This window comes from Nansenia antarctica, assembly GCF_963989245.1.
Source record: "Nansenia antarctica genome assembly, chromosome: 5".
Taxonomy (NCBI): Eukaryota; Metazoa; Chordata; class Actinopteri; order Argentiniformes; family Microstomatidae; genus Nansenia; species Nansenia antarctica.
This window is the reverse complement of record NC_137690.1, coordinates 37013103-37034334: the sequence shown is the minus strand read 5'-3', so window position 1 is coordinate 37034334 and position 21232 is coordinate 37013103. Positions and strand designations below refer to the sequence as shown.

Here is a 21232-nt window from a genome sequence, read left to right as displayed (position 1 = left end):
GTATTTGGTTTCTCCATTCAAAAATTACAACACTTTTTTATACAGTGTCCCCCTATTTCAGGGCTCCAGAAGTACTGGACAGTTTCATATAATGTCCTTCCTTTTGCACTCATGTTTACTATTTGGCTGACCTTTGCATGCAGTGACTGTCTGAAGTCTACAACCCCACTTGATGCTGGGTGTCTTCTCTGGTGATGCTCTGCCAGGCCTGTACTGCAGCTGTCTTCACTTGTTTATTTTGAGGTCTTTTTCCTACAATCTTATCAGGAAGTGAAATGCATGTTCAATTGCGTTTAAATCAGAAGATTGACTTGGCCAGTCAATAATGGTCCACTTTTTGGTCTTGAAACTCCCTAGTTGTGATGGCATTATGTCTTGGGTCTTTGTGGGAGGCATGCGTTTTACATGTTTACAATGAGGTATTTCAAAGACATGCCAGCATGTACCAAGTCACCCTAGCACCTAACCCTAGTTAGCTCCTAGTCCCACATGTACCGTATTCCCACATGTACCGTAACATAAATATACATTAGGGATGTCCCGATCCCATTTTTTCACTACCGATACCGATACCTGGGCTTCAGGTATCTGCGATACCGATATCAATCCGATATTTGTATTTATTGTTTTACTCCTGAATAATAACAAATACTTCCCCAGTATATAGTCCACAACAACAGTTGGCTATTAAAGACTGCCAGCCTTTATTCAAGCAACAAAAACAGTACTCTGCAGTACTCAGTGACCAACTGGTTAAAAGTTAAAACAATTTAAACTGCAGCATTCAGCATTATAGAAAAAAAATTAGTTACTGTCAGATTTCTAGTTTTAGTGCCTTCATGTTTTTATTCTATTTATCTTCTCTTACAAATGGCAAATCAATTATAGCACCCTTTTTAAAAGTGTAGCCTAGAGACGCCCGCTGGTGAGACCAGAAACCAGTCGCAGAATCGAAGGGGTGTCAACTAGGGCTGCAACTAACGATTATTTTGGTAGTCGACTAATCTGTCGATTATTTTTTCTATTAGTCGTGTGGCTTTGCGCTGCGCGTAAATGGCGACGCAGAAGCATAAATCCGGCTTAACTAGCTATCTAACCTAACGTTACGCCAAGCTACAGCTGCTCACAGAGCTAGTTGATTGGCTAGCTAGCATTGCTGGCTAGACTACAGACAGCTCACGTTAGTAGGCTACGCTTGGCGCTGTTTATCTTACAGACAGCTCGCTGGTGGACTCAACATAATTGAAATAGCATTCACTTTAGTGCTGTCCCAAACGACTATTTTTCTAACGATTAATCTAGCGATTATTTTATCGATTATTCGATTAGTCTAACGACCAATTTATCGATAAGTCTAACGATAATTTTTGTACTGTAAAAAAAAAAAAAAAAAAAAAAAAACTTTTGGGTCTCCACCTCACTGCTATGTTTAGCCAACTTGAATGCCAACATGGCCATTTAGAAGTCTGTCCATCACCACAACACATAGCTAGCTAACGTTACTCTCGCTGCTATGTTATGATTAGCTAAATTGATGCTAACGTAGCATGCGAGCTACGAGCTAGATAACGTACAGTAGGTGCTCGCACCACAATGACAATAGGCTACTGTAGCTAGCCAGCTACATAGCTAACGTTACTAACACCAGAAGACAAGACATACGAACTGTGGTGAGCTACATTGCTTGTGTAACATTAGCTAGTAGCTATCCATTTTCACTCATACACTTAATTGTCTCGCCTGGTAAAATAAAGGTAAAAAAAAAAAAAAAAAAAAAAAATAATATTTGCGACTAACCGACGCATATTACGCTAACCGACGTATTGACGTAGTCGGTGACGTCGACGACGTCGAATAATCGTAACAGCCCTAATTCACTTATCAAGAATCATTCATGATCATCCACCATGACTACCTGGTATTTTAATAGTGACCACCCCTCACTTCATTTAATCTCGCGTTCTCCTGGCTTCAACATGGAAAACCCCTGCTACGTAACGTTACATACAAGCGCCTCTGTCTGTCACACGTGTGCCACAGGGCAAATAAATGAATAGCACAAACGCTCATAGCATGTACAGCCCTGTCCATGAGACGTTGTTTTCCAACATGTAACAGTAAAGCTAACATAAACATTACGACCCTAACAATATAACGTTAGCCAGTTGGCTAACAACGTTAGCTAAAACTTACCCAGCTGATTCTTGCATGGCTCCCGTAAAAAAAAAAAAAAAAAAAACGCTTTATTTGTAAAAAAAATTATACGATTAGTCGACACTAAAATTCCACGTCGACGAGTTTTTATGATCGACGTCGTCGATTATGTCGACTAATCGTTGCAGCCCTAGTGTCAACGATATCTGCTTTTCGTTTTTTTTTTTCATAACAGGCAACTTGGAAGTTTTAAAGTACCACTCGATATAATATACAACAGTTTAACGATCACTTAATAATACTTATAATCTGTGGGTTGGATTCACTGTTGCCAGAGGCTACCGGTAAGTGATACCTGGCTTGTAAACATAGTGTAGCAACCCTGTTCATTAATGTTCATTAATGCTTGAGTTCATGTTCATGTTCGCACTGTTACTGTGTTGTGTGCCCCTTGGGGAAAAAACGTTATTTTGTGTTGCTATTGCACACATTCATTCATTCACATTCAAACTAGACACTACAGTCAGATAACAATCCTCTTAAACAAGGCAGTGAGTAGCCTAAATTGTTTAACTTAAAAACACATTTTACGTTATAAATAAAAATATAGAAAATAAGTAACTCACCATAGGAGCAGTAAAAAAACAGTTACTCACAAATAGGAGGATGACTGAAAACGTTAGTGTCCTTAAGAGCGTCCAGCTTAACTTACATTTAAACTCCAGCGAGAGACTGTAGGTGGCAGGCCTACTGGTTCTTGTTCAGAAAGATGATCATGTTAACATGTTCAGGGGTGAGAGACGAACGCAATCTGGTGACACGTGGACAAACTAATTTCCATTATTATTATTATTATTATAAAAAATAAAAAAAATAAAAATATCGAGCAAAATATTTTGTGATCGACCAAGATCCTTATCGATCAATTATCGATCGTCGATCATTGATGCCCACCCCTAGTTGAGACCGTTGGGAGAGAGAGCTCCGGTGAACTAAGAAAGTTGTGTATGAGATAGTTTACAATTAAACGCACAGATTACATGAGAAGCTATCTGTCATTATTTCAACCACTGTCCAAGTAGGGACGTTACAATACTTTCGTTTTAGAACGAAACGTTAGCCGCTAGCTGTTAGCAGCGTTTTTAGCAGTCACCATTCTTGAGCAAAACATTGATACAAACAAACATTCAAATACTCTTGTCGTCTTGAATTTTTTCCCGATTTCAATGTATGACGCATCATTTGAAAACTTACCATCTGTAGTTTCAGACTATGTAAACAAACGAAAAATTACGTAAGCAAATGGTTTATGATTTCACCAGCTAGCATCATGACATTTTCAGACTCATTACACACAGGTAGCTACTAGCCAACTCTCATGCCCGTGACCACTGACTACTACTGTTGTCATCACGTGAGTGACACGCCGGATCGCGAGCCCCAGATCGCTGCCTATTTTTTTTCTGGTGCGATCTGCGGTCCAGCATTCAGGACCGATATCGCGGCGATATGCGATATCAATATCGGATCGGGACATCCCTAATATACATTATCATAATGTATACATTATCATAACATAATATGTTAACTAACACTATTTGCTCTTATTTATTGAATACACAAAGAGTTTATGGGGATTTTTTTTTTTTACAAATTCAGGCACTTTCAGCTCTTTAAAGGGTTGAAAAGTCATTCGGTACAACCGTCCGAACACAAATGCAACCAGCTAATGTGCCATTAAAATATCTAAAATGATATTACAACTATTATATAAACATACTGGCATGATTTGACAAGGGTTCATAAAAATATAGGCTACTGCAAAATGGTTAACGATTTTTATGTAGAAATGTTTATGTAGAAATGTTTGCTTTCCTCAAATCACCTTTGTCACAAAAAATATTTCACTGATATCATTCAGAGCAACACATTTCAAGGCACCATTTTGGATCAAATCAACTGATAATCACCATGTGACAGGATATTACATCATTAAGACCCCTGCAGCAGACCCTCTGAGTGAGAAGAAAAGTAGCCATCTCTCTCTTAAATGTTTGATAAATGCACTTTTCCGCTCCCTGTTATCAATGTCCTCAAATATCACATCATTCGGTACAACCGCTAAAACACACTGACATTTTTTAAATATTTTAGAAAGATATATTTAATATGAATTCTTATATTGCTAAGTTCAAGCTCAAGGTCAAGTTCTCACATAGAACATGTGCCTGTTTTAACTGTTTAATTGAAGAAAATAATTCGGTACAACCAAAAGTAATCATTCGGTACAACCAGAAATCTGGTTAAATATAAACATAATAGTTGTACCGAATGATGACAATCTATGTTAGTCCTATTTGCACATTTTTGGGTGCAAAATATAAAATATATTATTCATGGAAAATGTGTTATACATCATTTAACTTTTTAACTTTTTGCACTTCTGGAAACCTTGTCCGTCATTGACCCATTTTCTGTTTGTTTTTTAAGTCAAGCTCAGCCTCACTGCTCACCATTCATCATGTGTCTGCCTTGCTATGCTCTCCATGTTTTATCTAATGTTTTTTGGAATTATTTTCAACCTTTTAGATGCGTTACGGTCACATGTGTTAAGGATTTGTAAGAAAAAAGGATCAACGCGTAAGAACAATGAAGCATGGACCATATAATGAAGGGTCAGTTGGAGCTTTCTTACTTTTCTGTGGGGTTGTTTGGGGGGGGGGTTACTGGATTGCTTAAATGTATTTTATGTGTCTATATTGAAGTGCACTGCTCTTGTTGTTTTAGCTAGCCTAAGCTAACAAACGTTGTTGGGACATTCTACCGTTTAAAAAGTAGGCAGTAATTGTAGCCTAGTAATTGTGAATTGATAGTTTTGATGTAAGACTTTGCATGACAGCTAGAGGTTTCCTATTTGGCAAACATTTTAAACATGCCTTGGATAAAAAACATTTTAACTTGCCAACTGCCTCATTATATTTACATGATACCCTCATGTCTTTGTGCTATCTCTTCCCTTGTTTTCCAGAGCATGGTATCAAGTTTCAGAGTGTCCGACCTACAAATGTTATTGGCCTTTGCTGGAGGAAACAAAAGTGGTTGCAAGCATGAACTCCTTCTGAGAGCTTTGTATTTGCTCAAAAGTGGCTGTAGTGCAACACTGCAAATCAGAATCAATGAACTATATCGACGACGTTACCCCAGGACAATAGATAGCCATCCCAACGTGGCAACCATCAAGTCTGCCTTATTTTCTACAGAAGGTGGCCTAACTATAGTAAAGACTGACATTTCCCTCTGTGCTGGTCTCTCTGCCGACTTGGACAACAGCAACAGCTGTTGATTCGTGATACGGTTCGGTCCAGGATGAACTTGCAGCAACCCACCCCACTAATCCCCCCCGTCCATCCGGACGTTCAGATGAAGTCACTGCCTTTCTACGACGTGCTGGACGTCCTGATCAAGCCCTCTAGCCTAGGTTGGCGTCTCTCTTATGTCCCTGTTCTTCTCAAAATACATCCCGACCTCTCCCGCCTTATTGTGTAATTGTTAAATCTGATATTGTACCACGTAGATCATAAATCATGTGTAAGCAAATTATGCTTTATAAAGGGCATCAAAACATGTCCATGCTTTGCCAAAAGTGGCATCTTATGTAGGCTTTGTAAAGAACGATAACACCAACAAAAATAATGATTAACAAAGTGGTAGGTAGTTTTAAGTGGGATCAATACTTTTAAAAACAAAAAGTAATATAGTACAGGCTATTTCTTTGAGTAGGTGTTCTTCTGAATTGAACCCTCAAGAAATGCTATTTTTTGTCCTCCACAGAGACAAATGCTCATTGTTCGTTTGTTTTTATTGCTATTTTTCTTTTAGGGGCGAGTACTGTTCAGAGATACCACCAAGAGAAGTACTTCATCTTTGCCTTGACACCCCAACAAGTCAGAGAAGTCTGTATCTCCAGGTATGGGCCACTACCTCAGGCTGTTACTGTTGTCACATTCCATAGTTCTTTGGGTTGTAAAACTGTAAGTTGCCTTGTTTTTAAAGGGACTTCCTACCAGGTGGCAGAAGAGACTACATGGTTCAAATTCAACTAAGGTGAGAATGTATGGACTTCAAATGGAATCCACTGTCGCAAATTTTGCCTTGTTTAGAGGTAGTATAGAAACAGACCTAAATCCATTCTGTATTTTATTTGATCATATGAAAATAAAGCAACTGGGTGATTACTTCAGAACACCCCCAATCCATGATTGTTAGGATCCCGACCAGAGTTTTTGGAAACCCACCTTTAAACTTAAAAGATACTGTTTTCCCCTTACCAGTTTTTCCCAATGCCTAATCTGGCTAGTCTATAGAAAAGTCATGAAAAGGTTTGATGAAATCATTTAATTTGCTACTTGTGATGTTTTTCTGTCCTTAAGGTTTTGCCTGTCAGAGACGAGTTGCCCGCAAGAAGACAACTACCCAAACAGTCTCTGCATTAAAGTCAATGGGAAGCTGTTCCCTCTACCAGTATGTGGTTTGTTTCTGTCTCGCTATAAGTCAGCTCAAGTCATGTTCAGATGATTCTACATGCCTGTATGACTAAGGGGCCGTGTCCACCAGCGCCTTTTCTCAGTTGATTTCAGTTAGAAGGAAGCGTTTGCATGCCCCTCAACCAAAGCACAACGCCTCACTGTTCTTGCCAGAGCTACTACCTCATATTGGATTTTGTTCAACTTTTGGAAGTGAACGTTGTGCCTTTAATGTTACTTTGGCCCAAGAAACCGATCAAATTGACAGAGGAAAATTTGACTAACAGAAAATTCACAGTAAGACAGGGTTCCCGCGCTTAAAAAGCCGTAAAGTCTAAAATCCAGCAATCCGATTTACAAGGCCTAAAAAGGTCCCACATTCCAGTTATTAGGTCTAGAAATGAAGTCCTAGGTCTAAAAAATTAGATTAGCTTGTCCTGCAAGGAAATCAGTCATCGATTTACATGGAAATTAATCAAGCTGGAACCAATATTTATTTTATATTAATTATCCTTCAGACTTTTTTGTCTGTATGGCAGTGAAATCCCTAATTTCATCACCTTGAGGATGACAAATAGCTATCATATGGTGTCACGAATAGGTCGAAAATTCTATCCAAACAGGTCTAAAAAAAGGTCTTAAATTTGACTTGTTGAAACTTGTCGGAACCCTGGTAAGATGGCTACTTCAGTATGAAACAAACACTCTCTAAATGTATTTTATCCGCTCTTGCTAGCAAGATACTCTGTTACTAGCATGGAATTGCCTAGGAAGTCGGCATCTCGAATCATTTTAAGAGAACCACATTCACTTATTTTTCCACTCTGCTTCGAGGGCCGCTGTTTCAGGTACGAAAGAGGCACGCCTGGCTTTTTTGTAAGCAAACGCACGTTTTGTGGACACGGCTCCTAACAAAGCACATGCACATGAGTCATGGCACGCATGTAACATGTTGAATTCTGTCAGGGTTACGCACCACCACCTAAAAACGGAGTGGAACAGAAGAGACCAGGAAGACCTCTAAACATCACCTCATTGGTCCGACTCTCTTCTGCGGTACCCAATCAGATCTCGGTCACATGGGCACCTGAAATTGGGAAGGTAGGCACTGACAGAGTTATTGCATGCTATGGATATGGGACCATACTAACCTTTAGACTTCTTAAGTATACTTACATTTCATTTGTCTAAATACACTGATAGGGCTTTCACACCGGCAAAGAACCGTGCTGGTTCGCGTTCGTGTTTGGGAACCTCCGAACGTTGGCGCTGTCTGGCGAACCGGGCTCGTTCGCCAGACAGCGCCAACGTTCGGAGGTTTCCGAACGTGAACCGGCACGGTTCTTTGCCGGTGTGAAAGCCCTAACATTGTCTTACTTCCTGTACATCGTTATTCTAGCATGACCCCTTCTTTGTACCGTTGCACCTTAAGTTATGAAACCAATTTAGAGTTTTAAATATTTCTCTGTGTCTGCCAGCTTATGGATTTATCGTTTTGATCAATAGTTCTGACTAGTCGACTAAGCTGAACTGTTTGTCTTTCCTGTTGTGACCATTTTGACAGTGCAACAAGGCCGACTGCTTTTTATCCTTTTCATAGTTGCTATGGAGTTATCAGACAGATCAGAGTGGAAAGGAAGTGCTACAGCAGGCCAGTGTTTAGAAGGTTCATGCTGCCATGGAAACCGTGGCCGACTTCAGTGCCAACATGACACGAATGAAAACGCGTTGACTTTGATAATGTAACCGATGGATTACAGGACAAGACATTTAGGCATTTTCATGTGAGACAGGAGTAAGGATGTTGAGTTTGAGTGGGAGCGAGACTGGGTAGGAAAGTATAGTATAGTACCCCCATTCATATTGTAAACCCCTCAAAACAAGTTTGGAAACGCTTTTTTTGTTGATTATTCCTCCCCTTTAATAATACCAATTGGTATTGTATTTTATATCGTTGGAAAGCCTGATTAGTCACCTTTACAACAAGGTACAACTTGTAAGGATCATGCATTCGTGGAATGAGCAACACAGCTAAATGTGTGGGTAGCGGCCCAAAACAATTTGCCAAAATCCCCTCAGTCACAGGTGTGTGACTGGCACCTGAATGGCACCTAATTGACAGGAATGATATTCTGGGGCCAGTGGCGATCCCATATCTCCAGAATCTGGCACCTGACTCCATCCTCCAGGATGATAACACTCGCCCCCACAGAGCCAGGATCATCACAGAGCACCTCCAGTATTTGGGAGTGGAGAGGGTGGAATGGCCTGCCGTGAGTCCAGACCTCAACCCAATTGAACACTTGTGGGATCAGCTTGGGCGTGCTGTACGTGCCAGAGTGACCAACGCAAACATGTTGGCTGACTTGCGGCAAATCCTAGTTGAGGAATGGGATGCTGTCCCACAGCAGTGTGTGACCAGGCTGGTGACCAGCATGAGGAGGAGGTGCCAAGCTGTTGTGACTGCGTATGGATCTTCCACACACTACTGAGGTCCCTGACAATGTAAAATTAATCAAGTGTAAAAATGGCCAATATGTGTTGTTTTTTCCTTATTACTGTAGGAGAGTGCAATCATCCAATCCACCAAGCAACGCAAAACGAGAGTGAATACCAACAGAAGAATATAGGGGATTTTGGGAAATATTTTTGGGCCGCTACCCACACGTTTAGCTGTGTTGCTCATACCAATTGGTATTATTAAAGGGGAGGAATAATCAACAAAAAAAGCGTTTCCGAACTTTTTTGAGGGGTTTATTTCGCTGCCCTTTAACGACCCATGAAACACTCCCTCAGAAATGAGAAAGTTTGTTTGGATAAATGACTGAAGCAGTAAGTGTCTGAAGTGTGTGTGGTCGTTTCCCCCCCAGACGTACTCCATGTCTGTGTACCTGGTCAGACAGCTGACGTCTCCTCTGCTGCTGCAGAGGCTCAGGATGAAAGGCATACGGAACCCTGACCACTCCAGAGCCCTGAGTAAGAACATGCATTAACTGTCAGAGAGAGAAATATGTGTGTGTGTGTGTGTCTGTCTGTGTGTGTGTGTTATGTCCTTACTGTGCCATGTTCTTTTTATCAAGCAGGTTTTTTTGGGTAACATTTTCTATTTGCAAGATTGGGGGAAAAAAACAAAGTTTGTTTCTCTCATGATGACCGTTTGTGATGAGATTATGCGAACTCGTTTTTGACGTCATTTCTGTCCATTTAAAATATGAGTGTTATTTTGGGAGGTTTTGCTCGCTGCAGTGAGTGGTGATGTATGTACCTTCCTCTGCCCCCTTGCAGTAAAAGAGAAGCTCACAGCAGACCCAGACAGTGAGATCGCCACAACCAGTCTGCGAGTCTCACTGATGTGCCCGGTAAGTCCTCCAAAACCATTGGATCCACTTTATAGTACTTTTACTGGTTGGTGAGATGTATAGAACATATGTACTGTAAAGTATAGTTGATCTACCAGCTTCCATTCAGATGTAAGGTTTAACTTTTTTTATTTTTTATATAAATTGCACGTCGGGTAACCATTCTTGATCCAGACTGATACGCTGATGCTTTCTTTCTTTCTATCTGTGTCTCTCTCTTTCTCTGTGCCACTCACTGACCCTCTTTTTGTTACGCTCTCCCTATCTCTAGCTGGGTAAGATGCGTCTGACTGTGCCATGCCGGGCGGTCACCTGCTCCCACCTGCAGTGCTTCGATGCGGCCCTCTACTTGCAGATGAATGAGAAGAAACCCACATGGATTTGCCCCGTCTGCGATAAGAAGGCTGCCTACGAGAGTCTAATCATCGACGGGTGAGAGGACACCCCTTTTACAATAATGTCATTGAGCTATTCAGCAATGAGAAGGCGACGAGAACAGAAGTACCGTATTTTCCGCACTATAAGGCGCACCGGATTATAAGGCGCACCTTCAATGAATGGCCTATTTTAGAACTGTTTTCATATACAGGGCGCACCGGATTATAAGGCGCACCGGATTATAAGGCGCATAGAATAGATACTGCAGTCAAACGTTTGACTGGGGTTGCGTTACGCCCAAGCTCCACCTACTGCGTTGCGTCACCTCTCCATCGGTGTTGTGTCAACTTCCCGTTGTCCAAGCTCCACCTGAGCGTTGTCACCGTCAACGTTCTACCTGCTCCACTGTCAAAAATATATATTTTTCCACCTCAAGTATCCGCCGTTCGTCATCCATTTTTGCAACAAGCGTCAAGGACCTGCGGTGATTCACAGCTGACTCGCGTGAATAGCAATTCGCAATAGCTGCAACCACGAGATATAGAGTAGTTAGCTACAAGCATTTTCAATCTGCTATTATCTCTATTAGTGGATTAACCGCTGTGGTGATTTAACAGCTGATAAAAATACATCAAGTAGACTACAAACAGAGCAAAACAACACCAGAAAACAACCAATAGGCTATACAATTATAACCAACAACCAATATGTGACAGCTCCTGGTGAAATGTGCAACGTACTTTTTCAGTTTTTACACATGCTTAAACTACAGATTGTAAGCTTTCAAATGATGTGTCATACATTCAAATCAGAGAAAGATTGAACACGACAGGCGTATTTGAATGTTGGTTCACCTCAAACACTGAATGGGAGAAAAGTGACTCTGACCAAACCACAACAAACGCTGCTAGCGGCTAACAGCTAACAAAACACATCGCTACGAAGGTCTAAACTGTATTTTAATAACATGACAACATACTGGGAGAACATCGACATGCTAAAAACACATAACTACACATAACTAGATGAACACACAGTTCTTGCTTTTGAACACGAGCTAAAACGAAACTTTGTTTACAAGTCAACCCTCCCTTACCGGTAGCCTCCGGCAAACGAGAATAATGAATCCAATACACAAATGCTAAGTGTTTAGTGATCGTTAAACTGTTGTTTATTATATCGAGTGGGTACTTTAAAACTTCAAGTTGAAAGCACCAAGAATCTCACTTTGTTCCCTCGGAAACTCTGTTTAGTCTTCTTTACTTGGGGTCTTACACAAGTGGTGTGGGACTGTGAGTAAGCACAGTATACCGGTGTTTACTGATTACCGTAATGCTGCAAGCGGTGCGGCTTTGTAGTTTACCAGTCGTACTGAAACATTTTGACAGAGCGCCTTGAGCGCCGTGTACAACCAGTATGGATCAACAAATTAACCAATTGATCCATATATAAGGCGCTCCGGGTTATAAGGCGCACTGTCGTTTTTTTTGAAAATTAAAGGCTTTTAAGTGCGCCTTATAGTGCGGAAAATACGGTATTCACTTTGCACGTTGTATTCTTTTCCTCCGATGTTCTTTCTCACCCCAAAAGCTGTCATCTTTATTTGCCTGAATTTAGTATGAATGTTAATAGACAGGACTTTTTTTTTTAATTGGAGAAGTGGAGAACTCGGATCCCAGAGATGAGGGGGTTGAAGGAAGTAAAACGTGGGGACGGAAGTTGGCAGCAAATCTCCATCACCTTAAACCCTTCGCTGTAGCTTCATCTGAGTGGCTCACAAGGACTCTCTTTTGCCTGTGCTCTTACCAGATGTGCAGATGTGAGCTGTAGAGATTTTCAATGCCATAATTCTGCAGGTGAACAGTGTGCATTCAGTTATACACTACATGGCCAAAAGTATGCCCGAGCACCACACCCATATGTGCTTGCTGAACATCTCATTCCAAAACCACAGGCGTTAGTATGGAGTTGGTCCGACCGTAGCTTCTTTTTGGAACATGGCTGTAGGATTCGCTCCCATTCAACCACCAGCATTAATGAGGTCGGGCATTGGTGTTGGGCGAGAAAGCCTGCCTCCCAGTCGGCGTTCCAATTCATCCAAAAGGTGTTGGATGGCGTTGAAGTCAGAGCTCTGTGTGCAGGCCAGTCAAGTTCTTCCACACCAAACTCATCAAACCATGTCATTATGGACCTTACTTTGTGCACAGGGCATTGTCATGCTGAAACAGGAAATGGCCTTCCTCAAACTGTTGCAATGAAGTTGGACAGCAAACGCCCGATTATCGGATGGCTCTAAAGATTATCCTACAAGATTATCCTGTGGTGTGAGGTGTGTTAAAAGTCAATTTCTCCCGGCAATCTACTCGGAAAATGGTCAGGGCCGACGATCGTAAATATTAAACGTGTTCAATATTTACGATCGTCGGCCCCGACCATTTTCCGAGTAGATTGTCGGGAGAAATTGACTCTTAACAAGAAATCGGCCAGATTATCTTTATGTGTGTACCAGGTCTTCCTGTGCATAGATGGGAGAATCTGACAGATACCATCTACCATCTCTGCAGCTCTGTCCATCTCCAGTCCAGAGTCCAGTCAGGCAAACAACACTTACCATACTCTGATGCTAAGAGAAGGTCATCATAACACTCTGGTCTAAACAAGTTAACACAGGTCTTCTCGGTGCCAGCTAGTCTTTGTCTTCCGTCTGGCCATAAAGGCCTGGTTGATGGGAGGGCTGGAGAGATGGTTGTCCTTCTGCCAGATTCTTCCATATCTGCACAGGAACTCTGAAGCTCTTTTACAGTGACCGTTAAGTAGTCTACCTCACTGATGGTGGAGCAGAGAAGTGCTGTCCAGTAAGTAAAGGTGTTGATGTCATCATCAGATCTAAGAGAAGTGATATTGCAAGAATCAAAAGGCTGCAGTGACGTGATAGTCTGGCCACCAGAACTACTACAGAGCTGTCACTATGATAACGTAGGTCTAGACTAGTTCAAATATCAACTATTTCTAAAAACACACTCACGTATGAGCACGCACACACACACACCATATAACATGATAATATGATTAAATATACTTGCATGTCCTTGCATGCTCTGCACTCTGTATGTTTTCCTGCTTTGTTGTCCATTGCCAATCACATGCCTGGTCTCTGCGCTGTCTGTTTACTTCCTTGTCTCAGTTGGGAAGAACTTGATTGGCAGACTCAAGGTCACGAGATGGTAACCCAAGTTTTTGATTGGTTTACTTTTTAGTAATGCCTAGTGTTTGCCCGATTGACTTTCAAATGTGTTTAAAGTTGTTTTAAAAATAAGAATTGACATTGCCAACAAATCATGATACAGGTGATGGTACTCCTGCTGGGCATTGCTGCCTGACGCACCTCCAACAGTGCCTTTAGAACAGGTGTGCTGTGACACCTCACTGAACACCTATGTGGGCCTAACTGGGTCATCAGCTGGGGACCACCAGTCATTGACGTTTCGCTCCTTTAACCCCAGTACATCTCCTGGTGGCGGAGCGATGGCAGGGATCTCTCCCTGCCACCCCCTGCTGATGCCCTAGGTGTTGTTCGCCCCCCAACCCTTATGCTTCCTTCTTAGCCACAGCCAGAAGCTGCCTTTCTCCGCCTCCTCAGCCAGCTCTTTCATGACTTTCCGATGCCTTGCTCCTGTGCATCCTATGTCACGGAGTAGGCGAGCAGCTGAGGAACCTACGAAGCCCCTACACCCTACTTCCACAGGGCACGTAACGGCTTTCCAGCCAGCCTCCCTGCACTCCGCAGCCAGATCTGCATACTTGGCTCGCTTCCGCTCGTTGGCTGCCTCCAAACCACCCTCCCAAGGGACAGTGAGTTCGACCAGAAGGACTGTCTTGCAAGCCTCTGTCCACATGACCAGGTCTGGTCGGAGCGATGTTTCCACGATCTCCCTGGGGAACTGGAGCTGTCTCCCCAGGTCGACCCTCATGGTCCACTCACTACCCGGTGCGAGTAGTCTTGCTGTATCTCTCTGACGGGAGGGTTTGACTCTCTCTCCAGCCCTTGCAAACTGGATGGGATGTCTGTCTGGAGCGGAAGGTCTGCTGTTTGCCTCCTGTCTGCATGACTCTGCCACCTCTGCCAGCTTTTTCAGCACCAGGTCGTGTCGCCATGTGTAGCGGCCTTGGGACAGCGCTGTCTTGCAGCCTGTCAGGATGTGCTGGAGGCTCGCATTGATGGTGTTGCAAAGGGGGCAGGTCTCTTCGGCAGAAAACCATTGGTGGAGGTTTCGGGGACAAGGCAAGGTGTCATATGTTGCTCTGATCAGGAAGCTGAGCCTAGCTTGGGGGATCTTCCACAGGTCAGACCATGACATGGGCCTGTTTGTGAGACCTTCCCATGACGTCCAGCGTCCTTGCTGGCCCTGGGACACCGCCTTTATGTTAAGGCGTTCCTGCTCAGTTCTTGCCACTTCTGCCACCACCATGGCTCTTCGATCTTCTTTGGAAGCCTTTGACCAGAACAAGGGAGTCTCGCCCCTTCCAAGGCCTGCTCTACCCTCCTGGACTCTGCCGACCACCTCGCGGTGCTTCAGCTGGCCGATTGCCAAATCAACCTCCTCTTGGGCTTTCCACTTCCTTCCAGTTCTTATCTGGGTGCCCGCTGCTCTCACCAGCTGGTCAGTGGATTCCCTCAGCTCTAGCACCAATCGAGCCTTCTCTTGCTTGTATCCAGAGCTGATGGATCGCAGTGGCAGTTGAAGCGTATTCCTACCAAAGAGGCCCACGTCTTGGCAGTCCCAGCCACTTCCTGATGAACGAGTTTGCCAGCCCGTCCATCTTGCTTACCACTGAGGTGGGGATTTCGCTCATCTTCAGAGGCCACATCACCCTTTGGTACAGTATGAACTGGTAACACCATACTTTGTACTTTCCGGGGAGCTGGCTCTGGTTGATCCTGGCCAGGCCATCTGCGAGCTGCTTCCTCACCGTCTCCCCCATCTGCCTGTCAGAAAGCTCTGCTGTGTAGGTTCGACCCAGGCTGCGGACGGGTTGATTTGCCAGCAATGGGATGTCCTCACCACCTGCGACAAAGATGGTGTTGTCGCTTCTGACTCCTTTCCTGATAGACAGACTGCGTGATTTGGGGGGTTTAATAGAAAAATGTGAAATAGAAATGTGTTGAGAAAAAATAGAAATGTGTTGAGAAAAAAATATAGGATAGCCAGGGATAGATAGGATAGCCAGGGATAGATCATCTGAAAAACGAAGCAGAGAGCGCTACGGCCCACCATATAAAGACAAGGGCACAAGGAAATAGTAAAGATGACTAGCTTGATTTGGCCTCCTCCATGTCTATCTTAGTCACATTGCAACACTTGCGATGTCAGGTGGCTAATCGGGAGGATCTGGAGTTTTCCCGGTGGGACGGTCTGGTTTTGGGCCGGTCTAGGCCGGTGTTCAGTCGTGGTAGTACTTGCAAGGCGATACCGTTCTGGGCGGTTGGGCCGATACCATTCTGGGCCGATACCGTTCTGGGCCGTTCTGCGAGTCTGCAGATGCATCCATGGATGATGGTTCCTTCTCCGTGGTAGGCTACTGGATTGAACTACCCGGCCCATATAGCGCCGAGTGCATGACGTATATCCAACCGTCGTCTGTCAGTGCACGTTAGGTATTCACTTGTGAGCAAGTTGCAAAGTAAAAAATGAGAAAGAGAAAAGGCGGCGCCGAAAAGGCAAGAATTAAAAAAAGAAAAGCTCTTGAAGCTAATGCGGACAAATGTGCTAAACTGAGCTCGCTCTTTGCTAAAAAGAAGCAAAAGAGAAGAGAGTGCAAAGAATACCTCTGTGTCATTGGCTGCTATAGGCATAAAAGGAGAGAAACTCATGGTGTGGCCCCCATCTTCCCCTGACCTCAACCCTATTGAGAACCTTTGGAGCATCCTCAAGCTAAATATATATGAGGGTGGGAGGCAGTTCACATCAAAACAGCAGCTCTGGGAGGCTATTCTGGCATCCTGCAAAGAAATTCAAGCAGAAACTGTCCATAAACTCACAAGTTCAATGGATGCAAGAATTGTGAAGGTGATATCAAAGAAGGGGTCCTATGTTAACATGTAACTTGACCTGTTAAGATGTTTTTGTTTGAAATAGCTTTTGATTTCAGTAAATATGACCTCCTAATATGACCTCCTAACCCTAAATTCATCAAATTACAATTTTTTGTTCTTTACAACCTATAAAATGTTTTGAAACTCTGTTGTGCATTATAATTTGGAACAGTGCATTTTGAGTTTTTTATTTAAAAAAAAAAATACTGTTATCATTGGGAGGTTTGTTCAATAAAATTTGAATTATACTCTAACGGTTGATGACTTGAAAATTATACTGATTGTCATTTGCATCGACTATTTAGGAAAATCTGAGAAAAATATAATTTGCATAATAATTTGGAACGAGGTGTAGTTCTATTGCGTCCATAATAGTTGTGATCTCCGTGAGCACTAGAGGGTCATCATTTACAGAATGATTTCCTTTACGGCCCCTTGATGTACTTAAAACAGTCATATGTGTGGTGGCCTGGGAAAACCCGTCGGAGGTCGCTGGCGTTCGTTCGTGGCAAAGAGCAAATATAGATGGAAATCGCGATTTTGATATTATGTGGTATTCTAGTACTTTGAACTCCATACTACATTATGGTGAATAAACATTTTAAGAAAACAAAAGAGAAAGTACTTATTTTGATGTTTTTGTGGCGGGTAGTTAGCTAGCGAAACAACATCACGTTGAACGTGTCTCATTCTCAGTTAAGCAACGCACACATGAGCGAAAGGAGAGACGATACTTCCACCTGTGTTATTGCCAGTTTACTGATGCTCACAATAAGCATAAAGTAATAAAATCTTAACTAGAAGACACACAAATGGATCTGTCCCTCGCATACCGACGAGGCGAGCAGACTACCACCGCATCACAAGCAGACAAACGAGACCGGCCGATCTGCATAGGCTCCTCCCCCGACCCGGAGGAGAAAGGGGAGGATTTCTCCCCTTTCACTTTTTTTGACATGCTACATTAAAATGCTCATAACTTTTTAAAATAAAGGGCTATCTCAGTCATTCAACCAGTTATGAATAGCTGAGAACTTCTAATTTATGGAAATATAAAAAAATGAAAATGTCAAAATGCCACCATGTGAAGGGTTTTCCCAGGCCACCACACATATATTATAGATATTCTCATTATTTGGACCATATAGATTAACAAGTCAAATCTGTTTATCGTGCAGCAGCATCTTCAAGAGGATCCCCCTACCTAGCAGATCTGTTTTGATAGTTTGAACAATGGGATCACAGTTGTTTTAAAATAATATCGTCACCCCGTTTGAATTTTGTATTTAGGCTGATGCTTATTTAGGCTGTATTGACTTTAATTGTTTTTTTTTATTAAACATGCTAATATTTTGGGTCAACTCTCCCTTTAACAGGGAACCAGGCGACCAGCCAGCAACTTGTTATGCCCTGGCCTTGCGCACTCGTCGCTTTGTCAACTGTCCGAATAGTCTTCTAGGTCGAAACTTTATTTTATATAAAAAATACTGGAAGTCACATTAGTTGGCTTGCTGTTTCATTATCCAGAATGACAAGTTGAGCCTATACTAGCGTTAGTCAGTGCTACTTTTAATGTATTATTTGCAAAATGATGAGTTTTGAAGACTGTCAGGGTTTTCAATCGCTGAAAAGTTCTATTGATCAGACAGTCAACAATAGGTTTTGGACTGACATGGTACTACAGTCATTAACTAAAGAACTTTCTCTGTCATAACACCTCCTTTTGTGCCAAGAAAAACCCTGAGTAGACGTTTGTATTACATTGACAAAATGTATTTAATTTATTCAACGGTACAAAAATACATGAAAAACTGCCGGTATTCGGCCAAACGTTTCCTTAAATTCGGCTTCAGACAACAATTTTCATTTCTGTCCATCCCTAAGTTTTTCCCTACCTATTAACTTTGTCTCCACCTATCAGCTTGTTTATGGAGATCTTGAACGACTGCTCTGACGTGGATGAGATCAAGTTCCAAGAGGATGGGACCTGGTGTCCAATGAGACCAAAGAAGGAGGCTGTCAAAGTGTCCTCACAGTGCATCCCAAAAATAGAGAGTAAGTAAAGCTTACTGGATACCTATAGATGTTCTCGTCCTCGTTTCAAAGAACAAGTCAATTTGACACACCGTTAATGTCATATTTCGAATGTTGTCACAGTAACTGATTGGTGTTTCACAGCGCGTCAGTGTGCAGTGGTCACCCACAGCGAGCCCAGTGCCACTAAGAAGGCAGACGTGATCGACCTCACCTTGGAGAGCTCCTCAGAGGAGGAGGAGGAGGAGGAGGAGGAGGAGGAAGAGTTGGACCCGGCACTCAAGAAGCGCTGCCTCTACATGTCTAAAAGCGAGGACATGCATGGGAAGGGGTGAGTTCAACTGTTCTACAACTTCAACTAACTAAAGCTTCCACCAACCAGAACCATCAAGTCATATCCTGAAAGAAAAATGGCACAAACCCTCACCTCGCCTAATATGGCACCATTACCATTCCTTTAATACTATCATTACATATGACTACTTATTATTACTGCACATTATCCCTATCCAGTCTTTTCAGAAATCCAATGGGGTAAAAATACACAATGGATAGGGGGTCAATGTTCACATCTTGAGTTTGTCTCTTTCTTCCTCTCCCTCTCAGAGTTTTGACCTATCAGCCGTCGACAGTGCGAGTGCCAAACGTCCAGGCCTTGGACGCCCCCTACCTGACCTCCCTGGCCGACTACACGGTGCCCTTCCACCACTCCAGCCTGTCCACCATCCCCACAGATATGCAAAGTTGGTCACCTAGCTTTGGTTGGACTTCTCTATTTTTCACCTCAGTCAATCACTTGTTTATTGCTTTATTGTATTGGTGTGATGTAGGTTGAGGAAGTCTAAACACTGGAATATCGTTTCTGTCTTTAGGTCTCGACCTGTTTTCCTTAATTCAAGGAGACCCCCAGGTATGTAAATGTTTTAGTTTTTTTAAACGTCAAATGAATTGATGCACACAGCAGAGGATGAACATCAACATTACAATTCTTAGCAGCAGAAAGGAAAAATCACACAATTAAGAGTGGTTTCTTTTGGGCTGCTTTGTTAAAGAGGTAAGTCAACGTTCATAAAAAGTGATTTGGGAGAAAGGTGTGAAATGGCAGTTGGAAACTCTGCATTAACACTTGTATATATACCAGAATGTTCCCTCCTTTTGTCCCCATCAGCATTACCGAGCGCCCATGTTCCTGGACAACCTGTCCAGCAGCCTCCAGAGCGCCACCACCAGCGCTGCCCTGGTGTCCTCCTCCAGCCAGTACGAGCCCAGCGGCCACGCCGCCACGTCTGCCCACGAGACCGGTGTCATCACCGGCGGCGGTGGGGGAGGAACAAGCAGCATATCAGACATCATCTCACTGGACTGAGTTTCTAGTCCTCCAGGAGTCTCTCCCTCTGTAAGAGCCCAGCGCTGGACGACCACCCAGTCTCTCCAGAGCAGCCGCCTCCCCCCTCTCTGGAGGTGGAGGGAGGAGAGATGGAGCAGGTGAAACGGAAGTGAAGAGACATGGGTCTGGACTTGTTGCTTTAGAAGAGGACGCTAGTTTACCTTACTGGGACGGACCCACAGACTCCATGTTGACTGAGCTGGCCTCACCACATTACCCCTTATGAGGACTTGTGAAGGGATTTGTCTTTTCTTTAATGTAACGACAATGGCTTTTACCAATGTTCACATTGCCTTTCTTATTGGCTGAACTGAAATGGAGAGGCATTGAGCAGGAGGCGGCACAATAGACTGTTGACTGGTACTAGCCAACAGCCATTTAAGGGGGAGGCAGCTCACTATTGTTCTACTAACCAGTTACATTTGTATAATTGTGTTCCCTATCTTCTAACGGAGTCAGCAATAATACAGAGATTTGAATACCTACCATATGTTGAACACGGTTTGAAGTTTCAAACCTGACCAGTGGTCCTCAAGCTCTTTGGTGCATTGCAAACAATTAGACCTACACGCAAACATAATGTTTTTAGTTGTACAAAGTTATCAAAAATTCAAGGGACCTACTTTTGCCATTTTGTTCCTCAAATGTATTGTTTTAGTTTTCTATTTAGTTTGACCTTGTGTGTATGTAGGCCTATCAGCTGTCATTCTTTTTGCCACCATTAGACCATCCCTCTTTAGACCATATTTTCACTGGGACAGTTTTCCCCCGCCAGAGGTGCACAAGTTCACACTATTAATATGGGCTCATGTCAGCATTGGGATGTATAAAACCAATATTCCAGCCTATTGTGCAAATAAATGTAAATCTAAAATGTCATATTCCTCTGAACAGCAGCAGTCATATAGCCTATTATTTTGATGGCTCGCAAATGAGCAGAGCATTTTAACAAACCTTTTCACAACCTAATGATGGGTACAGCTTTGGAAGCGGATCATTCAACATCCTTTTCAAAAAACCCTCTTGTTTAGTACATCTCAAGTTTTTAAGTGGCTTTGTCTAGTGTAATAGGACCTGAAATATAATATTACAGACTAAAATCTTAAGTAGGCAACTTTCCACAAATCATTTTTCCATTATGGTTCGGTGGAATCGTCATTCCACATTGTCAGATGTTCTGAGAGAAGTGTCCTGGGGGGAGGTTCAGTGGTGGAGAACCACGGCCTACAGTGCACAGCACGTGCCCATGTCTGCATGGGTTCGGACCTGGCCCATGCTATCCCAACACACTCTCCTCCTTAAT

At 42.9% G+C, this 21232-nt stretch overlaps 1 protein-coding gene across 1 annotated transcript; it reads left to right on the top strand.

The window, feature by feature from the left end:
- The first annotated feature begins 5436 nt into the window (after positions 1–5436).
- pias2 (protein inhibitor of activated STAT, 2) lies at positions 5437–19935 on the top strand. Its single transcript, XM_080531184.1, has 13 exons — positions 5437–5632; positions 6034–6121; positions 6208–6258; positions 6585–6675; positions 7644–7778; positions 9548–9653; positions 9963–10036; positions 10308–10468; positions 18430–18563; positions 18687–18873; positions 19149–19285; positions 19415–19452; positions 19711–19935. The coding sequence occupies exons 1-13, from the start codon at positions 5521–5523 to the stop codon at positions 19906–19908; spliced, it is 1512 nt and encodes a 503-aa protein (XP_080387310.1). The 5' UTR covers positions 5437–5520; the 3' UTR covers positions 19909–19935.
- The last annotated feature ends 1297 nt before the right edge of the window (positions 19936–21232 follow it).

What these genes read in the sequence shown, in the direction of transcription:
- pias2 (XM_080531184.1), top strand. Translation starts at nt 5,521, where the DNA reads ATGAACTTGCAGCAACCCACCCCACTAATCCCCCCCGTCCATCCGGAC. An exon ending in GATCAAGCCCTCTAGCCTAG is followed by an intron (nt 5,633 to 6,033) that starts GTTGGCGTCTCT and finishes TTTTTCTTTTAG; the next exon opens with GGGCGAGTACTGTTCAGAGA. An exon ending in GAGTCTCACTGATGTGCCCG is followed by an intron (nt 10,037 to 10,307) that starts GTAAGTCCTCCA and finishes CCCTATCTCTAG; the next exon opens with CTGGGTAAGATGCGTCTGAC.